Source organism: Ursus americanus, chromosome 3, assembly GCF_024610735.1.
Source record: "Ursus americanus isolate L20-20 chromosome 3, mUrsAme1.1.p, whole genome shotgun sequence".
Lineage (NCBI taxonomy): Eukaryota > Metazoa > Chordata > Mammalia > Carnivora > Ursidae > Ursus > Ursus americanus.
Window position 1 is genome coordinate 41413997 of NC_142129.1, and position 27531 is coordinate 41441527.

The 27531-nt window shown below is 36.0% G+C and overlaps 1 protein-coding gene across 4 annotated transcripts in view; it reads left to right on the plus strand.

Annotated features, from left to right (window-relative positions):
- DPY19L1 (dpy-19 like C-mannosyltransferase 1) overlaps positions 1-27531 on the plus strand; it is an 89276-nt gene that overhangs the window by 43970 nt on the left and 17775 nt on the right. For all 4 annotated transcript variants that reach the window (XM_045792877.2, XM_045792878.2, XM_087860910.1 and 1 more), the window contains exons 8-14: positions 2629-2720; positions 5531-5630; positions 7805-7882; positions 14863-14949; positions 17078-17137; positions 17686-17766; positions 23309-23410. In XM_045792877.2, the coding sequence (XP_045648833.1) occupies positions 2629-2720; positions 5531-5630; positions 7805-7882; positions 14863-14949; positions 17078-17137; positions 17686-17766; positions 23309-23410 (600 nt within the window). The remainder of the gene's footprint in view (positions 1-2628; positions 2721-5530; positions 5631-7804; positions 7883-14862; positions 14950-17077; positions 17138-17685; positions 17767-23308; positions 23411-27531) is intronic.

A 27531-nucleotide genomic window follows, 5' to 3' on the forward strand; every position in this document is an offset into this window, starting at 1 on the left:
TTCTTTTTATATTTGGTTTTTATTGGTTTGATGGTAATAAACTTAGATGTGGTCTGCTTTTATGTGCCCTGTTGAAGGCTCCCTGAACATCTTTGTTCCATGGGTTGATTTTTTTTAATATATATATCGGTTTTGGAAAATTTTTAGCCAACATCTTCTCTTCAAATATTTTGTTTTTCCCATTTTCTCTCTTTTTTGAAGATTCTAATTCCATGTTGGCCATAAATCTTTTTTGAAAGCACTTGTAAGTGCAAGGTTTAACACAATATTATAGTTAACATTAAGCAATATAAAGCAGTATTATAACGAATAAGGCTATGTAGCATTCAGAAGTGGGGTGATTTGTTTTAAACCTAAACATTATACCAACAGCAATTTATGACTAATCCTACAAATAATCGGCTCTAGTCAAAACTCTTGGAACGAGCCTTAAGTATGATCTGTTCGCTACTAACTGTAATTTATAATTCAATAGTTGTACTCCTATTTAGTTTTGCATTATGAAGAGAAGTAGATTAGATTATGATAGATTTCTAATAGTATAGGTGAGCTATTTTGGAAGTAGAGCTTGACAAATGAAGCTGCCTATTACTAAAATCCTTGGTTTTTGATTCTTGAGTAAATGATTGAAAATTCAGGTTTTCCTAAGCAGACAGTAGGAGCTTGTTCTTGTCAATACCTAGGCAGTATTGTGCTGCAGCATTATCCAGTGCTTTGCAATGTGTGCTAAAAATTATATACTCCAAGAGGACAGTTTAAGTAAAGTGAGGTTTTCATTGAGTTCATTTGCACAATTCAGGAATGTCTTGTATTTGGTCTGAGCGCTTCACACAGTGCTCTAACCCCTTGTGAAGGAGTTCACTCATTTATTCCCTTTCCTAATTCCTAAATGTCAAGATAATGCCTTTAGAAGGCATTGGCGTTTTGAACTGTCAACCTATATAGCAAACTGTATTATAATTAAAGAAAAATATGTATTTGTTGAAACGTAAGGTATGATTAAAGCAAATCTGTTTACTGTTCAGATGCCATGGGGTCATGTGGACCAGCAATTACGTTTGTAGCAGGTCTAGTAAAGCACATTGTGTTATTGGAGACACAGTACAAAGCACTTTCACATATTTGCCTTTATTCACTCTTAACATCGTAGAGGCGAAAGATCTTGCTCTTTGTTTCAATTCTGTAATTTAGCCTTCTCATCCTACTTTACAAAGGGTGTAATTGAGTTTTAGAGAATTGAGTGCCTTCAGCTATTAAAGGAAACAAATTTCTAAGAGATGGCAACATAGTTAAAATTGCGTAACAAAATAAATGTGAGTGAACAGTCTGTAGGAAGAAAATTCTCAAATTGTACATCATATAGTTTAAATATTTTCTTCTTGGTTTTTGCACAGAGATGGATAACTTTATAAATTGTGGTTATACATCTCTACTATCAATCACATTGAAATTTCTAGTTAATTTTGTAAACAGATTTTTAAAATTGTATTCCAGTAACAACAAATACACATTTTAAAAAGATTTTTGCAATCTTTTCAGAATTCTCTTGTGTGTATAGTTCATTTATAGATGGGTATCTATGTTAAATCTCATAGAGGATAGTGAATTTTGGTTAAAAAGAGAAGTAAATTGGCTCAAACTTTCTGTAGCAATAGTAGAAAGATCTAATAGCCTGAGGTAGAGCTAAAATAAAGGAAAGGTTTATTTCCACTGTGGTCTTTGTAATTCCATTTGGTCTTTGACTGCTTGACTTGAAAGATGTAATGATTTCTTCTAGTGCGACTAGCTTAGTCGGGGTAATATCAGAGTATTTATATTTCATCCAGTGCAGTGTTCCTTTAATTGAAAGATAGACTTCTTAATTTATTTGGTATAGATGCAGAAAAATGAGAGTCCTGAAACTAGGATGGAACATTATTTTTTTTTAACGATTTTATTTATTTATCTTAGAGTAGGCGCACGAACAGGGGAAGGAGCAGGGGAGAGGGAGAGAGAGAATGGAATGCAACATTATTTAATTAAGTCCGAAGTGAGTTCTTCAGTAGACTTGGTACATGACATTTTAGGACTTTTGTTATTTTTTATTTGATCCCTTCTTCTCCTTTAAAATTTTTGCAGCTCAGGCTAGCTTGGGCAAAGAAGAGGTAAAAACAGAAATGGAGCAGTCTTTCTTTAGCAGCACTGTGAATCAAAATGCTAATATTGATGACTATGAAGAGTTTTGAAGTATTGGTTATGGATAATTTTGCTGAAATTCAAGTGGAAGGACAAACTAAACTGGTTTATACAACCAATTCCAGTGAAATGTTAATTTTGGCAGAACATTTTCTTGCTGGTACTTTCCCTACTTTCCTTTTAGGCTCTAGTTGAAGTTTTTGGTATTTGCTGTTGACAATTCATGTTAATATTTCACAAGATCTTATGCCATGTGTGTCTCCCTCTCAATAATGTTTCCTTCTCACTTTTCAGTTTTGCTGTTGGTGGAAAACCTAGCAGCTTGTTTTCCAACATACCATTTAAATTATGTGTGAGAAAACTTTTTTGTGTTTATGAATAGCTGCTTTTGATGAGTATGTCTTACTTAACAAATTTAGCAAAGAGACCATACATTATGAATTGTGTTTTCAGTGCACTCGTGTGATGTGGACACCACCCCTCCGCGAAAGCTTCTCCTATCCATTCCTCGTACTTCAGATGTTGCTCGTGACTCATATTCTCAGGTAACTTTGACTTACCCTTAGGTCTTCTGTGTGTTGATTGCATTGAGTAATTTAAACTAGAATTTTTTAAGCTTCCATGATAAAAACAGTCAGTGTAGGGAAAAAATTAAGATGATGTTGCTAGGTTGAATTTGTGGTTATTTTAAGCGTGTAACTTCAAAATATTTACTACCAAAAACATTTCCTTCCTCTGCCTTCCAGTCTTCTTCCTTTTTTCTCAGTGGCCCACAGAGCTGCTCAAGGAGCAGCAAATTTGCTTCCACTTCTGCCATCTCCACTTTCCCACATCATTCTCTGCCGCCAGCAAAGCATCCCAGAAGTAGGCAGGAGGAAGGGGGAAGACTGATGGCAACAGAGTGTAACCTGTGCAATATAGTCCTTCAGAGGAAACAACAGTTTGTAGACTAATCATGGCCGGATTCGTTAACGTGTAATTCTTCTTCCCATATTTGCTTAGTATCCTTGAGCATCAGGTAGTAGGCGTAGAAAGAAACCACTCAGTAGACCAGAGCTATACTAGGAAAATTCCTGCTGGAAATTCAGGATTGGATTGGGTTCTCCCATGTTCATCTGGCCTTCAGCTAGAGACCTCACAGAGATCCAAGCACCATATGAGTGGAAGAGAATAGGACTGAGAACAGTTCTCTCCCCTTTCTGTCGACAAATACTGAGTTTGGACAGATGCTACCTTGATTCAGAGGGTAAAAATAAAACAAAATGGGGACTATGGAAAAAAATAGAACGAAGCATAATGAAAATCTGAAGATGGCTCAGACTAAGAACTCCCTTGAAGGATCTGCAGAATTTAGGAGGAGCTGGTTAAAGTCTGTTACACCAAACCCTTTGGATGGTCCATTTCCCCCTGTGATGACTTCAGCTGGACTAGAGTCATTATTTGGGCTTGTCTGTGTTTCTAGACAGGACTCTCTCTCTGAATATGGAATCTTTTTTTTTTTTAATTTTTTATTATGTTATGGTAGTCACCATACAGTACATCCCCAGTTTTTGATGCAATGTTCCATGATTCATTATTTGCATATAACACCCAGTGCTCCATGCAATATGTGCCCTTCTTAATACCCATCACTGGCCTATCCCAATCCCCCACACCCCTCCCCTCTGAAGCCCTCAGTTTGTTTCCCAGAGTCCACAGTCTCTCATGGTTCATTCCCCCTTCTGTTTACCCCCCGCTTCATTCTTCCGTTCCTTCTCCTACTAATCCTCCTAGTTCTTATGTTCCATAAATGAGTGAAACCATGTGATAATTGTCGTTCTCTGCTTGACTTATTTCACTTAGCATCATCTCATCCAGTCCCGTCCATGTTGCTGCAAATGTTGGGTAATCGTTCTTTCTGATGGCTGAGTAATATTCCATTGTATAAATGGACCACATCTTCTTAATCCAGGCATCTGTTGAAGGGCATCTCGGCTCCTTCCACAATTAGCTATTGTGGACAATGCTGCTATGAACATTGGGGTGCATATGGCCCTTCTCTTTACTACGTCTGTATCTTTGGAGTAAATACCCAGTAGTGCAATTGCTGGATCATAGGGTAGCTCAATTTTTAACTTTTTAAGGGACCTCCACACTGTTTTCCAAAGTGGCTGTACCAACTTGCATTCCCACCAACAGTGAAACAAGGGATCCCCTTTCTCCACATCCTCTCCAACATTTGTTGTTTCCTGCCTTGTCAATTTTTGCCATTGTAACTGGCGTAAGGTGGTATCTCAATGTGGTTTTGATTTGAATTTCCTTGATGGCTAATGATTTTGAACATTTTTTCATGTGTCTTGTTAGCCATTTGTATGTCTTCATTGGAAAAGTGTCTGTTCATATCTTCTGCCCATTTTTTGATTTGATTACTTGAATCTATTCACTCCAGTAAAAATTGCAGGCTTTTATCTAATAAATTGATTTCATAGCTCACAAATAAGTTATCTGGATTTTAAAAAGACTCGATTTAGGGGTGTGATAGAAAGTCAGATTAGAGTAACAGAGGGGGATGTCCTTGGAGAAGGGATACTTAAGAAAGTAAAGAAAGGCGTCTTGTGGTGGCTCTTAGTGCCCCAGGTAGGTTTATCCTGAAGGGGATTTCTTTAAGGTGCATACCTTGTAAGCTCGAGATGTTGCGTGTACACTTCACTTTGTGAGGGTGTTAGCTATGTTGGGGGCTTCGCATTAGCTCACCGATTTAGGAGAAAAATACTTCTTAAAACCAGCATGAAAGATAAAATTACTGCACCTTCCTAAAAATCCCCTAAATTACAAGTCAGGACCAAAGTGAAGCCTCTAAAGTTGGCTACAGATTGGCCCCTGGCCTTTGCCGCCGCTTCTCTTTTCTGTGTCCTTCCTGTGCAGGACCCAGCTGTCACCTCACATCCTCCACGGAGTCGCCCTCTGGCTCAGCCCCTGTTCTGAGTTCTCCTTGTCTGCAGAATACTGCTAACACTTAGAATATGCTGCTTTCTCTGCTTCTTTATAGACGTCCTCTGTCTCCCCAAATGAAGCTGTTGGATGCAGCATTAAATACGTTTGATTAGGAAGTCACCAAAATAGAGTTTGACAGAACTCATGGATATACTGACCCAGCTGCCCTCTCCCTTTTTGGCAAGCTTTGTTTTTACAGTAATGATGGGTATTTACTTTTCATGGAAAGTTGTTGTAGTTAAGCGTCAGGAAGTATAATTTCTAACCCGTTGGCTCATTTTATGTCTGGTTTATGTTATAACCAGATCAGGTGTAGAGATTCTAATCTGCAGTACTTTGGGCCCATGCTAGAACTTACTCATATTTATTTTCTCTTCCCAAGGGCTACGAAACTTTATAGAGGAAGCTTGATTGCACTTTGCATTTCCAATGTATTTTTCATGCTTCCGTGGCAGTTTGCTCAGTTTGTACTTCTTACTCAGGTAAGGTGCTTATATTTTTAAGCTGAATTAAGCTTAGTATGTTTGATTATGTGAACTCATTTGTCTAAAATTATAGAACTGAGATATTATATGATTCTAAGTCCTAAAATGTTTTTTAGTTAATACTTATAAAGAAAGTTCAGGGTAGGGAAATTTGAATGATTTATTTATTAGTGAATGTTAATTATTTACTTACTAGTGAAGTGCATTTCTCCAATTCAAGTTGATAAGAATGCTTTGTTATTCAGTATTGTTCGTGTTAGCTTAAAAGAGGACTAGTGCTGTAACTTTAAGTATTTCTCTTAAATAAGTGTACTTCTTTTATGATTAATGCTGTACATTCTTACCCATAGGATAAATGCACATAGAATTAACATAGGACAAATAGCTAAACAGTTCTTATTTATGTAACTCCTCTACCAATCTGTAATTTGTCATTTTTCTGTGCATTCTTGCCTCCCTCTCCCTTCAAATAGCAGTGTATGAAGCAAGGTGAAGGTGCTTGCTAAGAGAGGGAGTAAATTGTGCGCCGGTGTCTCCCTATGCTGCTCCCCACCCCCAGCTACTTCTGCTTCCTCACTCTGCTGGCATGCTGGCCGTATTCATGTTCATATAAAGCAGCTTGAGAGTTGTTTTGCAGTCTTCTGGGACATGTCTTGCTTGAGACATGAAGTAAGATCCGGGTTTGAGTCCTAACTCTGCCCACTAGGTGCTTGACTTGGACAAACTGCTTAACTGCGCTTAGTTTCAGTTTTCTCATTTGTGAGGTAGAGAAAATAAAAGAACCTACTTTATTGGGTTAGGATCAGATGAGGGATTGTTGTATGACTTAACACATTGCTGGTACTTAGCAAGACGTCAGTAAGGTTAGCTGCTTTTATCAGTATTTTTAAAAAAACAGTCTATGTGTGTTTAATTCTTTCTTTGATCTTACCTTTTAGACTCCTTTGTCTTCCTTAGCGTGGTGACATTTTAAATGTTCCTGGTTAACAATGTCCCTGAAAAGAAAATGAAACAAAAAAAGTCCCTGAAAGACGCTTCTTAAAGATTCTACCCTTGTAGGCCTGCTGTGTATTGCTTGGCCCTGGGGTGCAAAGGGAGAGTTCCCATTGCTTCCAGCTAGGGGTGATGACCTGATTTTTGTTGGGGGGGGGGTCTGTATCTTGGAGTGAAGGGTTTATGTTGAATAACAAGGCACACTTCCTCACAGCTATTGTGTCATAGGAGTCTCGTTCTTAAGCAATGCATGTTCCCCATGGATAAATCTGGGGAAAGGGAAATCTTGTTTTTCTTGCTAATGGGAAAATTTGTCGTAGATTGTTTGGAGGTAAAAAACTTAATGAATGAAACTTAAGTTATATGTTTAAGTATTCAGCTACTTTGCAGTTTATACCATGTTTGTGTATGTAGTAGGGGAAGCATGGGATTTAATCTGAGTTGCTTTCTCCATGAAGAAGGCTGGAGAGACATTGTTTGACATAATAACTGCATTTTACTAAGAGGTACATTATCATCATTTAGTCAATTAATTCACCTAAATAACTCCAGTACTCTTTGAATTCTTGGTCAACACCTACACAGGTTTCTTCAAAACCGTAAAGAAAGTGAAAAGTAATGAAAGTACTCCTTCTAACTTGAAATTTGATAAATTTGGTTACAATGAACACTTGAATATTTACATAAATGAAAGAACACTAATGGAGATTCTTGTAAAAAGAGTGACTGATAAGCAGAACTTAATGCATTTTTACACACATACACATTACATAATTACTCTTGAGTTTAATGTACCTTTCCCAATTATGTATTAATTGTATGTTATAATTAAATTTTTATATTTTTTGATTGGGCAAAGCACTTTGTAATTGTACGTGTTGACAGTATAGTCACCTTGACATTAAAATGAGTATTGTTTTGAATAATCCACAAAGTAAATAATTCACGTGATTAATTGACAAAGTTGTTCATGGAAGAAAAAAATCAATATTTGCTCTATTATTTTATTGACTGTATTCAATAATAATTTGGCAGGTAAGAGGGAAACTAAAGAATTCCCTGTGAATATAAATACAAATCAATGTGACAAAACAATAAAAAATCTTTTTTTTCATTCTTAGAGCTATTCATTATATATGTAATTTTTATTTGTAATTTAACTTCTTTTTAAATTTCAGATTTCATCATTATTTGCAGTATATGTTGTGGGATACATTGATATATGCAAATTACGGAAGATCATTTACATACACATGGTAATGGTTTAAAATTTTTTTTTCCATTTAGTTTGACCTTAAAACAAATTCCTGATTGGTATTTGTTTTGCACGTGGTTGAGACTAGTTGTAACAGGATTCCATAACTAAAACATGTGTCATTCAAATACTGTGATATAATGAAAGACCATGTTTTAAATAGGCCACCCAGCAAATTTTAATTTGGGTCATATTATCTGATTTAAGAATGTGTCTGTCTTGCTATAAGTAAAAGAGATAATTCATGAGAGAGAAACACAGAATAGTATATTATCCAGGAGCCTTCTGTTAAAATGAAGCAGAATGTTCATTTGCTGAGCACCAACTATCCAGGCATGTGGGTCCTACCACAGAATAGAAATACAAAGATCCCAGCATATGTGTTAATCATATTCTGGTTGAGTGGAGGAAGGCGAGAGGACAGAGGATAAATAATAAACACAGTAAACGGACAAATTATATATAGTATGTTAGAAGGTGTTAAAGGATGATCGAAAAAAAGAAAAGAAAAGAACAAATCACGTACTCCAGGGAGAGCAGGAATGCCAGTGTTAGGGGCAGGGGATTAAGATCGCAGATGAGGTGGTGAGGGCAGATCTTATTGAGAAGAGGATTGTGTAGCAAAGATAGGGAGAAGAGGGAGTAGTTAGCTAAGTAGATGTCATGGAGAAGAATATTCTAGGTTGGTGGAACAGTTAGAACAAAGGTCCTAAGACTGGATGGTTGATTTTGATGAATGTTTACCTTTTAAAAACAGGTCCTCTCTTTGTCATTAGTTCTACAATTTTGATGTTTTCTTTTTCTGTAATTTTGATATTATAATATGCCACTATTATTTTTTATTCTCTAATAATTGATACATATAAAAAGACATTATAATGGAAATTATGAACAAAGTTATCAAATGAACAAGCGTGACTTGTTCCCCTCTAACTGCAAACTAGAGCCATCACAGCTTGGAAGCCCTTGTGCGCCCTGGACATGCCCCCTTACTTCTAGAGAGAACTGCCATCCTGACCTTTTAAGTTGTAATTAGCTTGCTTTTCTTTATGACTTTACCATATATCCCTTCCTAAATAATGTATCTTTATTATTGAATATTAGTATTGGTTTTAAGTTTTGCAAAAATGCTATCTGTTTATGAGACTTACATTTTTACTTAGGTTTCTGAGATTTGGAAGTTATTGGAGTTCAAACATTTTCTTTATATTTTCCATTGCATAAATAAAGCACAATTTGTCCATTTTCTTGTTGGAAGACGTTTAGGCTTTTTTCCTCTAATTTTTTTCTCTTATGAATAATGCTGTATATTGTCACAAATACCTCTTGAGGCATATATATTAAGAGTTTCTCTAGGGTCTTTACCTGGTAGTAGAATTCCTGGGTGGTAAATTATGTACATGTTCAACTTTTTTTTTAATTTTATTTTTTTCAACTTTTTAATTTAATCCTGTATTGTTTTTCAAAAGTGATTGGACTACCTCGAACAGTAACGTGTAATACATAGCTCATATTATTGTACATCCTTTTTTATTTTGTCAATGGGGTGAGTATAAAGTGGTATCTTATGGCCTTAATTTGCATTTTCTATGATTTTCAGTAAAGCCAAAGGTCTTTTGATATGTTTATGGGCCTTTTGTGTTTCCGTTTTTGTGAAATTCCTATTTTTGTGACATTCCTACTCAAATCTTTTTACCAGTTTCTCTCTTAAATCCAAGAGAAAATGGCATCTGTCTTATTCACGGCAGTGTAATCCACTGTTTTCATTATTTATTTTTATGCGTTTATGCTTGACTTGTTCCTGATTTGGCCAACTACTTTAAGCTGGCTTCTTTGTCCTTTTAACATATCCTCAAGCTTTGAGCACTTCTTAAAAGAAATTAATTAAAGCTAAGCTTCATCAGATGCTTTTCTGCATCTGTCTGCATGATCCTGTGTGTTTTTCCCTCTAATATGTTACTGTGGTGAATTATATTAATTGATACTCTACATTAAGAAACCTTGCTTTTCTGGGCTAAACACAACCTTTATATATTGCTGGATTCACTTTGCTGCTGTTTTGTTAGGATTTTTAAATCTTTGTTCATGAATGGGATTGGGCAGTAATTATCCTTTTTTTACACTCGGCTTATTTTTTTTTTTCCAAACTGTCTAATATATTATAGCTCCCCCACCCCCATTGCATTGCAGGAAAAATCAGGATAATTGGTTAGCATTTAGAGTTGGTCAGCTACACGGCCACATAGGTATGGATGAGGTGTTTGACTCAATTACAGTTATAAAAGTACTAACATTACAGAGGTTTAGTTTGTAGTAGGACTTATCTTGGATGAATGGTTTATGTTTTATGATGTGACTTAACTAACTATGGAACTACTTTTTACTGTGGAGTATCTTCTCCCATTATCACTTTCTGAATTCCTAAATCTCTGTAGTTACATAAAGGAATAAAAATACAGAATTGTTTCCAAAAAGAATTTTTTCAATTTTTTTATTGTGGTAAAATACACGTAACATTTACTATCTTAATCTTTTTAAGTGTACGTGTCAGTGGTGTTATTCACAGTGTTCTGTACCCACCACTACCGTCTCCCAAACTCTTTTCATCTTGTGAAACAGATTCTCTATACCCATTAAACAATACCCTCTAGTCCCCTTCTCTCCGCCCCCCCCCCTCCAGGTCCTGGTAAGCCCCATTCTGCTTTCTGTGTCTATGATTTTAACTGTGCTAGGCACCTCATGTAAGTGGAATCATGCAGTATTTGTCTTTTTCTTAATGCGTTATTTTACTCAGCACAGTGTGCTCAGGATCCACCCATGTTGATGCAAATTGAAGGATTTCCTATTTTATGGCTGAATAATTTTTGCATCATGTATATATATATATCACACATATACACACACACACACCACAGTTTCAATATCTGTTTATTCATTGATGCAAATTTATGTTGTTTCCATGCCTTGGCTCTTGTGAATAATGCTGCAGTGAATATGGGAGCGTAGATATCTCTTTGAAATCTTGTTTTCATTTTCTTTGGGATTGCTGGATCATATAGTAGTTCCAATTTTAATTTCTTAAGGAACCTCCACACTGTTTTCCACAGTTTATGTCCCCACCAACAGAGAAAAAGGATTCCTTTTTCTCCACATCCTCCTCAATACTAACCTCTTGTCTTTTTTTATCATAGCCATTCTGACAGGTGTGAAGTGATGTCTCATTGTGGTTTTGATTTGCATTTCCCTGATGATGAGTGATGTCGAGCACCTTTTTATGTACCTCTGGGGGCATTTGTGTGTTTTCCTTAGAAAAATGTCTTTTCAGGTCCTCTGCCCATTTTTAATCAGATTATGTGGCTTTTGTTTGTTTTTTGGCTATTGAATTGTGAAAATGACTGACGTATTTTGAATGTTAATTATCTGCTAGATGGTTTGCACATGTTTTCTCCATTCTGTAGGTTGCTTCTTCCTATTGTGGACCATTTCTTTTGCTGTGCAGAGGCTTTTTATTTAGATTAATATAGTCCCACTTGTTTATTTTGCTTTTGTTCCCTGTGTTTTTGAACTCATGCAGGACTGTCTGCATCTGGGTTGGTGTGGGAGGGATGGGCAGCTGCTGTTGACATCAGAGCTGAAATGCACTCAAAATAACTCAGTTTCCCATCGAAGAGTTCTAGGAGACTCCCAAGTTCCCAAATAGTTCCATCAGACAGGTTTGGGCAGTGTAGTTGCTGTCTAGGTGAGGAGACAGATTCCTGCCATTTTCCCAGACTCCTCTGGCTACACTTGACCCATTTTGATATCAGATTTATTTTAGCCCTATAGAATTAATTGTAAAATGTCCCTATCTTTTCTTTCTGTGATAGATTTTGTGTGAGATTGGAAAGAATATTCCCTGAAAGTTTGATGGATCTTGCCTATTAAACTATATGGGCCTATTTTCTTTGTGGACAGGTTTTAAATTATTGATCTAACTTGTCTCATGATAGTAGGACAGTTTAGACTTTTTTTCTTGAGTAATCTTTGGTGACTTTTATTTTGCTAGGAATTGTCCCTATCTAAGTTTCAAAGTTCACTAACATAAGTCATTCACAAATGTTGTCTTATATTTTTTAACCTGCTAAAATACAGATACTCAAAAAAGACACAAATATTAAATAATTTGTAATAATCTCTATTCTGTACCTTTTAAGTTCTCAATTTCCTTGCTTTATTCATTTTCAAATTTTCTTCCTTGAATTTAAATTCGCTGATGTTTTTGAGCAACCAGTTGTTTGTCAAACATTTCCTAGGTTCTAAGGAAACAGCAGCGATGAAAACAAGAAAAAGGAAAAAAAAAACCCTTCCCTCATGGAGCTTATGTTCTAGTGTACAAAGAAAGCAAATACGTAAGATAAACAGTTATGTTAAATGTTAGTAGGTATTAATGAGGAAATAAAGCAGACAAGGAGCATGGGATTTGCTGAGTATGTAGGGGAGGTCAGAATTGAAAATGGTGCGAAGACAAGGCCTCACTGAGAAGTTACATGGGGATAGCTAAGGGAGTTGAAGTAGCCAGGCACTAGGTTAAGAGAAACAGCAAGCATAAGTGCTCTGAGGTGGGGGTGTACCGGTGTGTTCTAGGATGTGCAAGAGACGGCTGGATTAGAGTGAGAGGGGAAAGGATAATGTGAAATGAGGTCCCAGATGTTAGTGGGGTAGGCCCTAGAGGGTCTGTAGGTGTGTGAAAGGCTTTTGGCTTTCCCTTAACTCGAGAATCAAAGCCTTTGGAGGGTTCGAGCAGGGCATTGACCAGACTGGCTGCTAAGGCAGGAATGGACTGCAAATCTCTCTCTAGACCTGTAGCACATCCTTTTTTTAATACTGCCTTATATTTTATCTTGAATACCCTTGGCATTGCTTTACCTGATTCTTGGTTATGAATCTGTTCACTCAAAGTGATGTCAATCAGCTAAATTTTGCCAAAATTGATTGGGAAAGTTTAGAGTTTGTCTTAAATTTTAGCACTTATGGGAAAAAGCTATTGTCATAAAATTTTGAGGATTTGGTTGCTTACCTGTTTCGTAAGTATAGGAGAATAACATACCATGACAAGTTCAGTTCGTTCCTGGGAATGCAAGAATGATTTGGCACCATTAGAAATTATATCAGTGTAACTTATCGTATCAATATATTTTAAAAAGATCAACAATATGATCATTTCCTTTGATGCTGTAAAGGCATTTGGTAAAAGTCAGTGGCTATTTCTGATTTTAAGATCTTAATCAAATGAAAATAGATGGATATTTCATTGAAATTTTAAATATATACATATACTTCAATTCAAAAGCTAGTAGCATCACACAAAATGATGAATCAATAAGAATATTCCCATTAATGCCAGAAGCTTGACAAACATGCCTACCGCCATGCTTATTAAGTTTGTTGCAAGAATATTAACGAAACAATTGACTAAAAAATAAGGCTTTCGAAAATTAGAAAGGAAGGTGAAGAAATATTGTTTGTAGGTGATATGATTTTGAATACCAAAAAACCAAAATTAATTAATTACTATTAGAAACAATGAAAGAGTATATTCATTTCTGCATATTTAACATAATTTTTCTATATGCAGTCAGAAAATATGATGAGAAAAGTTTCCTGATACAATAGCAACAGAAGTACTTCGAAATAAATTTAATATGCAGGATCCATATGAAGAAAATTTTACACTCTGCTAATGAATGTAAAGGAACACTTAAATGGAAACAGCATGTGTTATTTTTGGATGTAAAGATTCAATAGCGGACAGTTATAACTCTAAATATGATGTGATGTATGTTATTGAATAAAGTGGTTCTAATAAAAATGTCAGCTTTTGAAACTTAAGCTGATCCTAAAATTCAAATGGAAATTCAAATATATGGATCAAAAATAAAACTTCTAGAAGAAAACATGGATTATTTTATTTTTAAAATTTTTTTCTAATAATGGGAAATGAATTCATTTCTAAGGGAAATGAATGATAAATTTGACTAACATAAAAATTTGGAAAATAACCATAATACAGAAATACCACAAAGATAAAAATGAACTTGGAAAAATATTTACAGTTTGCTTGATAAGGAGTGATGTTTTCATAACCTATAAAGAGAGCTCTTAAAATAACTAAAACCCAATAGAAAAATGGGTGGTAGGAATAAGCAGTTCAGACCACAACAAAAACAGCAAATAGAAGAAAAGATGCTGTCTCACCGAGTATTAAAAGAATGGAAAAGTGAAAAATGAGGCAACATTTTTCTTGTATGAGACGGTTAAGCATTTTAAAGAATTGGTAAGAGTGTATCAGCAGGAGCGCTTGTGTCCTACTGGTGGGAGAGTAAATTGGTACCGTATTTTTTATGGCAGTTTGTCAGTAGTTTTTCAGATTTCAAAAGTGTATACCATTGATTCATCAATTCCACTTCTGGTAATTTATCTCATGAGTGTTGACATGTATATAAGATATACAGCTAAGGATGTTTATCGTAGCGGTGTTTGTAGTAGGAAAAACAAAATAACAGCAAATAACAAAATAAAACTGGGAAGTACTTACCTGTTGAGCAGTAGTCATAGGGCTGATCAGTAAATTATGATATGACTCTAGAGTGGTACACTTTCTTCAGCTCTTCAACAGGATGAATTAGATTGGTTTGGATTCATATGGAAAGCTCTCTGAAACAAAGAGTAAAAGCAAGCAGTAGCATAGCTTATGGGCCAAATTTGCATTTGTGGTTTTTAAAAAATACAAACTAGAATTTGTCCTTGTGAATGTGTGGAAGGATGCACAGGAAACTGTTGATGGAGATCTTTTGGGTTTTAAGCGTGGGATAGAATGTGGGCTGTTTTCCTGGTATATCCCCTTTTGAATGGTTTGAATTTCATCATGGGCATATGCAATTTTCAGAATAAAAATCAGTGTTTTTTATGTGCATTAATTATATTTTTCTTGGATTTTTCCAGATTTCTCTTGCACTTTGTTTTGTTTTGATGTTTGGAAACTCAATGTTATTAACTTCTTATTATGCTTCCTCTTTGGTAATTATTTGGGTAAGTGTCGCTTAAGTACATGGCTATTTTTGAAACTAATGGTTCGCCAGTTTTTAATCACTGGCTTGGGATTCGTGAGGGATTTTTGATAAGAATCATCTCAGGCATTTTACTGAATGCATGTGTATGTGGTAGAGTACTCTAGTACTCCCGTCCCCAACAGGAAAGAAACACAGGGTTAACACTGGAAAACATAGCACCTTGCCTTATACCCCTACTTTGCCCTTTCTCTTTCCTCAGTTTTTCTGTCACATGAGTTTTGGTCCAGGGTTCATTTTAGAAAGGTTTTATGCTTTCTTCTTTTTCTTATTTCCTCCCCTTTGCAGTTTTTCTCCTATTCCTGCTCCACTCTGACCCCCTTGCCTCCCGTGGTGTCTTGGAGCAGTCTCTCCTGGTTTCGCTGTGATCAGAGGCTTAGGGCCTTGGGTTCTTTTAGTTTTTTTACTCCTTGTGTCTATTTGTGTAAAATATTTAGATCATTTAAATTGGGTGATGATTCGGTTACATTTTGCTAACTCACTACAAAGAGCAGATTTAGATTATTGGGAAACTGTCTTCTAGAATTAGAGCAAACGGTGAAAAGTCATCTAACTCCTTCTGCCACTTTTGGCAGGATGACTTTGTAAATATGTCTTCCTAAATTTAAGGACTTCCAGAAGTGGGTATGCCTTTTTCATTAGTAGGTTTCACCATTACAATGTTTTGTTAACCTAAGAGGAAAAAAAATTATTCCTATATTTAAAGTGCACATGCTTTAGCATGAGGCTGTTTTCCTGAAGACAAAAGTGTATTGTGCTGTCTTAATTGAACTATATTCTGCTTCTTGAATAATCATTTAAGTTACCCAGATTATTTTGGCTTTCTTGATTTCTAGAACCCATGATCAGCTTGGGAACTTCCTATTTCTTTGTCCCATTTCGCAAATAAAATTTCAGATCCTGTTTCCCAAGAATATGCCTCTTCCCAGTCTGGACTGCTACCCTTTTCAGGTTGTGTGGCTCAAGTAAGAAGTCACAGATATTAGCAGTTAGCATATGGGGAAGTGGGGTTTTCAGCAATGACAAAAAAATCATTAACTGAGTTGCTGTACTTTGAGATAAATGATAGTTCTTTTAGTCAGTGAATTCTGTTTGTAATCAGGAAACGTATCAATGCAGTAGTTCTATATTTACATGTGTACACAGGCAAGGCCTGCTGTTACTTAAAGTACATGACTCTTGATACTTGTATACAGGTGCCAATAAAATCTAACATAAGTATATTTGTCAGGACACTTCATTCCAGTACCTACAATGGATCAGGTTTTCTTTTAGGTGCTTGACAGTAAGGTGTGTCTTGGGTATGAATTAAGCATATTTATGTATATTTCATATTTGGGTGTATAAAAGTAAATGATGCCAACAGTTAGAGAATATAGAGAATGTGTGCATATTTACTATAAACACACATTTGCCTATTTTTATTTGTAGTAATCTCTTTGAAACCTAAATCTTATCACTTTTTGTGTTCTCAGATATTCAGAAACTGCTGAAAAGATTTAATTTGGGTTCACGTATTTATGTTTTGATCTCCAACCATATTTTTTTGCCAAGTTTGAAGTAGATTTAGCTCCCTATAAGTACTATACTTGGGGGTCTATTAATTTCCTAGAGAGAGAAAAGATTTGGTAGAGAAGTGTTTAGTTGATCCATTAAAAACTCATTTGTAGTTTATTCTGAGTTGATAGTTTTTAACTTAAGGAAAATCTTATGACTATAAGACACCTGTCTAAAATTCTGAAATTATTATATACTATATATAATAATACGCATAAATATTATATACTATATTATATACTATTATATATTACTATTGCTTCTCAGGTAAATCAGAAATGTAAAATCAGTCATAGAAATTTATATATGGTAATTTTGTTTTCAACATTACAAAGCCACTAACTGATCGAATCTACTTTTGATAAAATAGGGCTATTTCTTAAAGTCAATGAGCTTGTGGTGATGCTATATGGAACATTGACAATGTGCTGAATTTTAGATTTCTTGAAAGTCTTATTATTTAGAAATGTATTTGGTACTTGAATTTATGTATATAAGTATTAACTGTATGCTATGTTGTTTTCTCCATGAAGGGTATACTGGAAATGAAACCACGTTTCCTGAAAATAAATGTATCCGAACTTAGTTTATGGGTAAGAATCAGTCTATTTGAATGCATAAGATTTTCCTTTTCTAAAATATATCATCAGTTTTATGTTTTACTTTTAAGGAAATTATCTGTTCTTTTGTAATGCAAGAGATGTAACAGCTTTATGACATAATTAGGGCTCAATTTTAATGTGCCAAATCGCTGTTTTCATGTGGCAAGTTAAAATTAATGTTGGATAGGTGAAGAATTCTGGTTTTACATACTTTATCACCCATGGTTTTTCTGGGGACCAGTGCATGTGTAAGAGACCGTTAGTAGAAGGGGAATGTAACTGCAATTGCTATGTAAATCTCCTACAAGATATATTAATTTCGGTAATATCATATGTATATATTTTTATTTTTGGTGATAGCCCCTTGATTTTGGATAACATTCTTTAAGCTACATTTTTTAGCAGTTTTTTTCTTGGGTATGGAAATACTTATTTCGCATGTGATTAAAACATTAATTTTTCTCTTCCTCGGCTATGTCTAAGGAATGTCTGTATGAAGCATTAGTTTATTTTTGTTTTGTTTTGTTTTCCTTTTGTAGGTTATCCAAGGATGTTTTTGGTTATTTGGAACCGTAGTACTCAAGTATTTGACATCTAAAATCTTTGGCATTGCAGATGATGTAAGTGCATTTTTGCTTAAACTTGAAAGACTTGTAAAGAATCAAACAGGCTAAGAATGAATTACTTGAGTTATTAAAGTACCACTATTTAAGCCAAATTCTAATATGAAGTCTATTCACTTATTATTTTATCTGTTTACGATAATAGAAAGTAAATGTGACTCTGTGTAGAGTCTCTGTTCTCCAATATTAATTTCTTGACACAATTCTTTTATTTTAATCGGTCTTTCTGTATCACAAAGATTTTAAAATTTTAAAGCAAAAAAGCTCTAAAGACTTCAGTTCAAATTTTAAGGTCCATACAGTCATTTTTCTCTGGTTTCTTTATAATCCCCTGCAGTAACACGTCAGTATGCCATCCTCAGAGCTTCCGAAACTGTAGACCATATTGTAGTCTCATTCCCCCAACCCCATTTCCTGGTCAGTGCTTGTGAAAGGTTTATATACAGGTAATTTAATCCAAGTTAGTCTTATTAAGAGAAGGGTTTTTTTGTTGTTTGTTTTGTTTTGGTGTTTGGGTAGGAGAGGACATAAAATGAGAAGAATTCTGCTTTATGACTTTAAGGATTCTTCCTATCCATAATTTTGCTTTGCCTATTTTACTTTGGTGTTTTAGTAAACACGTTGATTAAATTTAAAAAGGAAGCGGCACAACAACCAACATAGAGTAAAGCAAACCACATATTTTTCTGTAATTTATTATAATTTGCTATCTTTCCTTCGTCCATAATAGATTAAAGCTATAGTTTTGAAGCTGGGTTTTGTAAAGTCCTGGAATTTCCAGACTCTTCTGTGGGGTCTGTCTACTTCCCAACCTCCCTGGCAGCCCCTCTTTTACCCAGGGCAGTTCAGCTTTAATTTCTTACACATTGGACAATTACACAGCTTTTCATTTCAACAAGGGAATTTTTTGCTTAAAAAAGATTGAAAGCAATTAGGTTGTTCATTGGGTGATCTGCAACCTGTGGAAAGACTTTTTAAAGTAGAAAACCGTAGTCTAAAATTACTTATTCACTCATTCAGTATGTACTTGCTATGTGCCTGGAGAGATACAGAACCGAGTAAGACATGGTCTAGCGGGAGCTCGGGATGATATGCAGCAACTCTAATATAATGTAATAAACGTGTGATAAAGGCAGGCATAGAGTGCTGCAGAAATACACAGGAGGAGAGTCGGGGAAGGCTCCTGGAAGTCCGCTGAGAAGAGGAGAGCTGCAAGGTGATTGAGCTGGTGAGGATGCAGAGAGTGAGCAGGAAGAAAAGGGAGACAGCCCAAGTCCTAGGTGAATAAAATCTGTCTCCTCACTGGGGAAGACAGACCAGTTAAGGTATTGATTCGGGTTGAAGTGATGTCATTTCTGTCACAGCCTGATGTTGTAGCAGGACCAAACAAATGAGAAGTAATTTAATTGCAACTTCACTATTTCTAGAAATCTGTGACACTGATCGAGGACATCAGCTCATAGATTCTGAATTGTGACTTTGGTCAAAGGAAGAGACTGGCAAGGCCACGCAGCCTGTAAGAAGCATTTCCGCTCACCCTACTCTATTAAGATAATTAGACACTTCCCTCTTCTTTAGGAGCCATGTGAGCCGTTTCTCAGTACAGCCTGACTTCCCATCCCTGCTCCTGTCAGCACTCTTCTTGCTAGAATTCTGAGGTTGTTTACCAGGGAAGCTCAGTCAGTACTCAGGGACATGCAGTTTCCACTGGGGGCTGGTAGCATAGGCACCTTCTTCCTGGCACATATCAAAATTCCAGACTCCCAGAAGGAATGTGGGGGCTCCGCAGAAACCAGAGTGTTTTAGGTACAGTGAGCCACTACTTATTCTCACTTAGAGTGGTAAGAGCCATCTGAAGTCTCAGTTCCCCGCTGCCAGCCAAGCGCCAGCTTTGCAAGCAGGTTTTTCAAGGATAACGATCAGGCCTACTATGAGAACTCTCATCTGAACATCAAGTTTGTCCCATCTTTTCCTCTCTTCCACACCTTCTTGGGTCTTCCGTGAATCTGCATTCCACCTCCAAGATTTGTGGAGAGCCTGGGCTCCGGGATTCCTCAGCCCGTGTGTGCAGTTTTCCAGTCCACCAGGGTTGGGGGAATTGATTTACCCCCTTGTTGGTTTTCCCATTTCCAGGATCTCTGTAAAGTTTCTAGCTAGGCTGCCAGGCCGCTGTTCACTACAGGAATACTGCAACATTAGGCTGACAAAGCATTTCCTGCTGTTTGATTCTTTTATTAACAGTGTCTCTGAACATAGATTTTTTTGCTCCCTGCCCCCAAACAAATCAGCACCCTTCTGTAGCAAAGGTTCTGCTTTTTATGGCCAGCCCCACCCTCGTGGAACTCTTGGGCCTACCAGCCTGGGGAAGTGGCGGTGCTGCTGATGGCGGATGGGAGCAGCCCAGGCACGAATGCCACAGACATCCACTATTTCCATTCAGAATTCATCAGCCTTTATGTGAATGAATGTCTTTTGGTCAATTTCTAAAACGTGATACAGTTGTTTTTGACAGTTTTGTGCAATTTTATAGGTGTTATTGGGGGAGGGGATTTGTCAGTTTCTTCGTCCCCATTGGGAAATCCCCATTTTCATCAATTCTTGAGTACTGATCCAGCCTAGTATTTCTTGGATAACCTCACTTGTTCACAATGTATTATTCTTTCTATGTATTGTTGAATTTGGTTGTTAATATTTTTAAGGATTTTAATCTATTTATAAGGGATATTTGTCGTTTAATTTTCATACAATGTTTTTGTCTGGCTTTGATTTCAAGATAATGCTAGCTTCCTAAAACTCTTGGGAAATGTTCAATTTCCTATTTCTTTCTTTTTTTTTTTTTTAATTTATTTTAGAGAGAGAACATGCATGTGCCTGCATGCGGGGCAGGGGAGGGGCAGAGGGAGAGAATCTCAAGGAGACTCCCACTGAGTGTGGAGTCGGACGTGGTTCTCCATCTTATGACCCTGAGATCATGACCTGAGCTAAAATCAAGAGTTGGTTGCTCAACCGACTGAGCTACCCAGGCGCCCCCAATCTCCTACTTTCAAAGAGAATTTATACAGAGGTGATACTATTTCTTCCTACAGTGTTCGATAGAATTTGACAGTGAAGTCTTCAGGGCCTGAAGTTTTCTTCATGAGAGAATTTTCTGCTACAAATCCACTTTCTTTAGGAAGTTATTGGTAGTTTATGTCTTTAGAGGAAACTCACCCATTTCATATATGCCATCAAATGGATCATGTTTTTTAAAAAAATTATTGTAGAACTCAGTGCAAATTCCTATTAGAATTTTTGCATGTATGTGAAATGGTCTTTTACATTCTTTTATTTTCCTTGTTTGGCTTCGGAATCAATATTGTGTTAGTCTCCTATAATGAGCTGTTTTTTGGTTTTTTGTTTTTTTTTTTTTTTGGTGCATGCTATTTTTCCTGCTTTCTATTTATTATATTAATATTTTCAAAGTACTACACTTTTTTTGGTTCTCTGGTTTTGCTGAATTTCTCTTTGTCACCAAATTGTGTCATCCTTGTTTCTTATGTCTTAGTGCTTGTTCTGTGGCTTTTTCTCTTGCTCGAGGGAAAGTGCTTGGCTTTTTTGTTTTCAACCTCTTTTATTTTCTGATAAATGCATTTAAAGCTATAAATTTCCCTATTAGTAATACTTTTTTCTGTGTCTTACAAATTAACTATTTTGAGGTTTTCTTTTACCCTGACGGTTATTAAGTTTTATGTTATTTAGTTTGTAGCCAAAAAGATTTTTAAAGCCATTTCTAGTCATTTTACAATTTTATTGCATTTATGATTAGAAAAAAATAATTTATATCAATTCTTTGAAATGTATTGTGGTATGGCATGTGAACATTTAAAAAATATTTTACTTATGTTCAAAAGTAACATGTATTCTCTTTTTGTGAAGTTTGTATCTTCCACAAGCATATTAATAGTAATATTCAGGTGTTATGTTTACATCCATCTGCTCTTTCTATCTTAGAGGGAAATATTTAACATTTACAGTGACCACAGTCAACTTATCTATTTATCCTGCAGTTTTCTCAGCTCTTTATATGCTTTGAATCTCCGCTGTTAACTGCAGATATGTTCATGATACATAAGACCTTGCTTTGCTCTTCATTTTATGAGGGTATAATGTCTTTTGTTGTCTCTTTTCATATATTTTTTGCTGGAATTCAGTTTTGTGAGACATTATGATTGCTAACCTAGATTTCTTTGGTTCAATTTATCTAATATATTTTGTTGTCCTCTTCCATTTTCAACCTTTCTACATACTTTTGTTTTAAACATGTCTCTTGTAGACAATATAAATTTGAATTTTTTCCCTGAAACCCAATTTGAGCATCTGTCCTTTAATTTGTGAATTTAAGGTCTTTATATATATGGCAGGTATCATTATATTGGGAGTTATTTCTTCCATTTTGTTTGAGAGTTTCCAACTATTTTACTTGCTTTTTAGATTTTTTTCTCCTTTTCATTGGATAGTTTTCTTATGCTATTTAAGGCACTGTATGTTCTCCCTTTTGATTTCTTAAACTTATCAGCATTCATTTGTTCCCCCCAAAAACAAAGTATTTTGGAATTCTTCAGCACATTCCCATCACCTCTTAGTTCCCACTCTCCCCCTGCTTCGTGTATATATCATTTAGGATTTTAGCTATGGTTTGTTTTATGTAATTTCCCTCTTTTTTTTTTTTTTTTTTTTTTTGGTTCCTGCTTCTTTAGACAATTATGAATTGAAAATTTGGAAAATGTTTTCTCCTTTGTTAATTGCAAATAATCCCACCTTCCTCATGTGGCTTTTTGCGGGAAGTAGATGAGATGATGTGTAAATGAGAGCACTTGGTAGAATGTAAAGAATTACACAGATAACTGATCATTATTCAAAGGTGGATTTTATTCCAGGGCCTGCCCATTTTCTACTTATTTCAAAGAGTTGTTGTTGTTGTTGTTTCTGTTTTGTTTTTTTTTATAAGTAGACTCCATGTCCAGCATGGAGCCCAATATGGGGCTTGAATTTACGACCCAGAGATTGACCTGAGCTCAGATCAACAGTGAGACATTTAACTGATTGAGTCACCCAGGCATCCCTCAAAGAGTCTTTTCCATCCCCTTTTCAGAAATCAATATCAATGTTTTCTTTTCTTTCACTCCATTACTCTTTGTCCCTTATGATTGACAGATGTCTGTGTCTGTTACCAAGCCTGCCCCTCCTGGTAGGCTCTGGAAAAGGAGATTCTGTGTAGTGTATTTTGTCAGGCTTAGCACACTGAGCAGGGAAGACCCATGGATAAAAAGCCTTTGGCGTGTTGACGATGGATCGTGGAAGGCGGGTGTTGCTGGAGCTATCATCTGCCAGCAAGAGAAGGGGAACCATGAAGTTGCAGCGCTTTAACAGAAGCAAGCCTGGCAGGGGAACAGCGAGTTCTGTGATGTAGTGAAAGCTATTTTTAGATACTATCAAGATTAAAGTGCGTTACTACAATATATGGCGTAATCTAATGGTACCTCACTTTCTTCCTTCCTAGGCTCATATTGGCAACTTATTAACATCAAAATTCTTCAGTTACAAGGATTTTGATACTTTATTGTATACCTGTGCCGCAGAGTTTGACTTTATGGAAAAGGAGGTAAGATGCAATTTCTAGTTTTCCTTCCTCAGATTTTGGTCCATTCATTTTTCATAAAGGGCGCTCCTGTTATCTCAGACTCCTCTGTGCTGTTACCTCAGTGGGAAGGAAAGGAAAGTGATGTCTTGGAGGAGGGCATCCCTACTTACGTTAGTACGGCGCCCCGAAACGTATTGTCTTTTCTCATTTTGATAATTTAGAAGCATGCATTCAGACGAGCAGTAGTGTTTTGGATGAGTAAACACAGAGACATGTCAAGTCGCCTCTTTTCAGGAATAGCGTTAATTCGGTGCTGCTCTCGAGCTCTCACATTTCCATTCACTCCGCGGTTGTTGATTTGAATAATCTCATTGCTTCGAAATATCATTGAGTACTAGTTTTTCATTCCAACAATGTTTTTCATTCTAAAACTGTATTCAGCTGTTTAAAAAGAAACCAGAGAGTAGCGTGGGGGATTGTGAGATGGAAGTCTGCAGTACTACTGGGTGTTCGTGGACAGCGACTCGTTTGTTTTTCTGTCATAGCTTCCTAGTCCCTCGTGGTGTGCTGCAAAAAGATTCTGTGAGGGCCAAGTGAGACATGTCGGGAAGTACTTTGATATTTTAATGATCTTTTGTATAACATATTATTTTGCAGCAATCAGTGAGCTGGTTTGGTTCAACAAACGTGTGTGTGTGTGTGTGTGTGTGTTTTAACACCATCCATGTGGCCCCAATTTATTATGATATTTTATTATCTGTGAAACATTTTCCTTCAGAGCTATGCGTGCGTATGTCTTACACTGGTCAACAGTACTCTATGTCCCCTTGAGCCCTGCTGGGCAGTTACCGCTGTGTCCTGAGTTACAGACCAGGGAATGATAGTGTAGCACACTGCAAGCTCTAATCAACCAGACATTCCGAATTCAGCATGTCCTGCGATGTACTACCGTTTACTCCAGTGACCTGTCAGTCTTCAGTCCCAGGTTCTGGCAGATTTTGACACATAATGGGTAATAAATAGTGTGTGAATGGTAGTATTGAGCCCACTGAAAGAAACTAAGGAAGAGTGTCTTGCAAGACATTAAAATGCACGTTCATAGAAAATCAAGACTCCTTCAAGCAAGTGGTAAAGGAAGTAGAGGGTAGACATCGGCAGAGCCTCAGGAGATGGCGGAAGTCCTTTGACCTTATGAGGATATTCACGTCACTATAACCTGAGAGGATGCACCATCAGTTAGATGATAGACGCAATTGTTTTTTGAGGCGTAGCATGACTCCAGTTGATTTGAAGAGGGTAGTAAAGCTGTTTGCAGCCTGCTATTCCGCGTCTCCGTAGGTGTCTTCAGAGGGACTGTGCCGCAGAGACAGTGTGGTGCCAGTTCAGAGAGTGCGTCCGTTGTATGACACATCCATACGTTCGGGAAAAAGGAACAGCTTAACATGGTATTATGCTGATATGGAAAGACACGTATAATGGAAAGAACAAAATAGTATGACCTTATTTACCTATAATTAACACACACAGAACAAGGTGTAAGAGCACGAAATTTTAACAGTGATTTTTGGCTGGAGAGATAATCAGTGATTAACTTTTTTGGCAATTTGCATCTTCAAACTTTTCTTCAATAATCATATTTCAATTGTATTCTGCTTTAAAGTAAAGTAAAAACAATGAGGGGGATCTTTCCTTTCTAGATATGGAAATGGTTAGCAACACTATTTAAAGTACAGGGATACTAAGACAGGAAAATTTTTATAGCCAAAAATAGACAAGGCTTGGATAGACCCATGTGTATGTACTTAACTATGTTTATATGTATGTACTTAATATGCAATGAAGAAAAAAGCACAGATAAATACTTAAAGAATGCATTATTTCATAAATATTATTTGAAAATGGGATTTGGAGTGAGGAGTCAGGTTAAAGCCTTGTGTCACATTATGCAATAAACTTCAATTCAGTTAGTTAATGTGTCAAAATTAAATGAAGCCTGAAAAATAAATTTGAGAGACATTTCAATGAGTATTAGCTTCATTTTTTAATGAGCATAATAGCAGTGCAAAGCACATATGAGAATGATTAATAGATTTAACTGCATGTAACTTAAAACATCTGTACATTACATCTTATAAAAATTAAAAAGCAAATGACTAACGGGGATGATGACTCTTGCCATAAATATAACAAATGAAACTAGGGATTAATATAATGAGTATAGGAGATTGTCCAAATCGGTAAAAAATTACCGAGGACTCTTACCCTTCTCCATCACCAAAAATACATCCCCACTCCCACACACATGCAGAAATGCGGCAAGGATATGAACAGACAACCCATGGGGGAGGAAATGCTGATAGCTGATTAAAATGTGAAACTGGTTGTCGTCTTTATTTTTTCTGCATTTTTTAATTTTTACAATGAGCATATATAACTTTTATGCTTAGAATAAAACCAAAAATTCGTAGAAAAAGAACTTGTAATTCTCATAGCACACACGCATGTACACACACACATACCTCTCTCCCTGTGTGGTTTGTTTCTTTCGCATTTGTCCTTGTGCGTACGCTCTCTCTGATGGATCTTTGGGAATTGAAGACATGGTATAATATTGTTTCCTTTATATTAATACTTTTATATATTAGCTCGAGTCCCTTCTGTTGGTTTCCTACTGAGAGTTATACTGAACTTAGTCACTTCCTCCCCTCCACCACTTCCCCCATTTCTAATTTATTGTAATACTATCATCAGCGACATTATTTTACTTGCCATATCCTCTCCCCTCTGACCCCACTGTGGGAGTCTCATTGCACCTTCAGTGTCTGCACATGTAGCCACTCATGCTGTTCTGTCACCTTTATATCCAGTCTGTGTCACAGTCCGTAGGTTGGTGTTTTTAATGCTGCATGTTCTGGGATTGAAGCCTCTCCTGCTTTTCTTGCTTGTGTGAAGGTTGCTCTCCAGTGGATTCCTCAGGAAGAGCCATAGGAACAATAATCCCTGAGTTTTTACATGTTCAAATATTTTATCAGTGGCTTTTATACGTGAAGGTCTGGCTAGATACAAAATCGTTGGCTCATGTGTTTTTCCTTGAGTGTCTTAAATAAATTACTCCAGCATCTTCCGGCATTAAGTGTTGGCCGTCAAAGTTTGATGCTAATCTGATTTTTTTCTTTTTAAGGAAAGTATTAAAAACTACTTTTGAAACAAAGTTTTGGAATATAATTTTAAGATTGTTTGAATTCTTTGTTAAATTTTGTTAAATACTTTTAATGCAGTTTTGACACATTGCCTTTTTAAGGTATACACCTGTATCTCACAGCTTTTCTGACATTTATTATTAGTTGTTATTAGCAAATATCTAAATTTTTGAATAATAAAATGCTTTTGGTTATATGATTTTTGATTAGGTTAAGACAATTAAAAATTTACAAAATAGAAATAAATATATTTTAAAATATTAAGTACTGTGCAAATGTTTATAAAGGTAAATAGTAAAATAAAAACATTAAAAAAGTCTCCTTTTAATGGGACTTCTAACTATGAAGTATGCATTTGGGGTTAGTAAATTATCAAAATTACTTGTCTAATACAGACTAACAAGCAAGAAAAGTGGACTAATGAAAGGGAAAATCAGAAAACACTACTTATATCTTATAGGATTAAAATGTACCAGTGTTTTTAAAATGGTTAGAGCTAGCTTCCTCTTGATACACATATTTGGGAAAGTGTACATTATTTAGCTCAATAATATAGGATTATTTTTGTGAGGGTAAATATTGGTGGTAAGCAAATCAATTGCAATTTAGAAATTTCAAGCCTAGAATTGTTTAAGACTATGACTTCAAATGACTGAGAAACATATAGTATTGCAATGTGTAGGGTTTTGTTGTTCAGTGTTTCTGTAGTTTTTTATCTTACTACGAAAAGGTAAAAATGTTTTTATTTCTCTTGTAAACATTGGTCATTATTTTGTGTGTGTGTGTGTGTGTGTCTTGTGATGGTGGTTAAGATTTTTATCCCCTGCCAAATGTACAGGAAAAGCTCATGCCATTTAAAGGAGTTCTGCTGACCTTAGGTGAATATTAAGTTGAGATCTCTAGTTAGAAAAGTAGTGTGCAAAGAGGGAACAGTAATTTTTC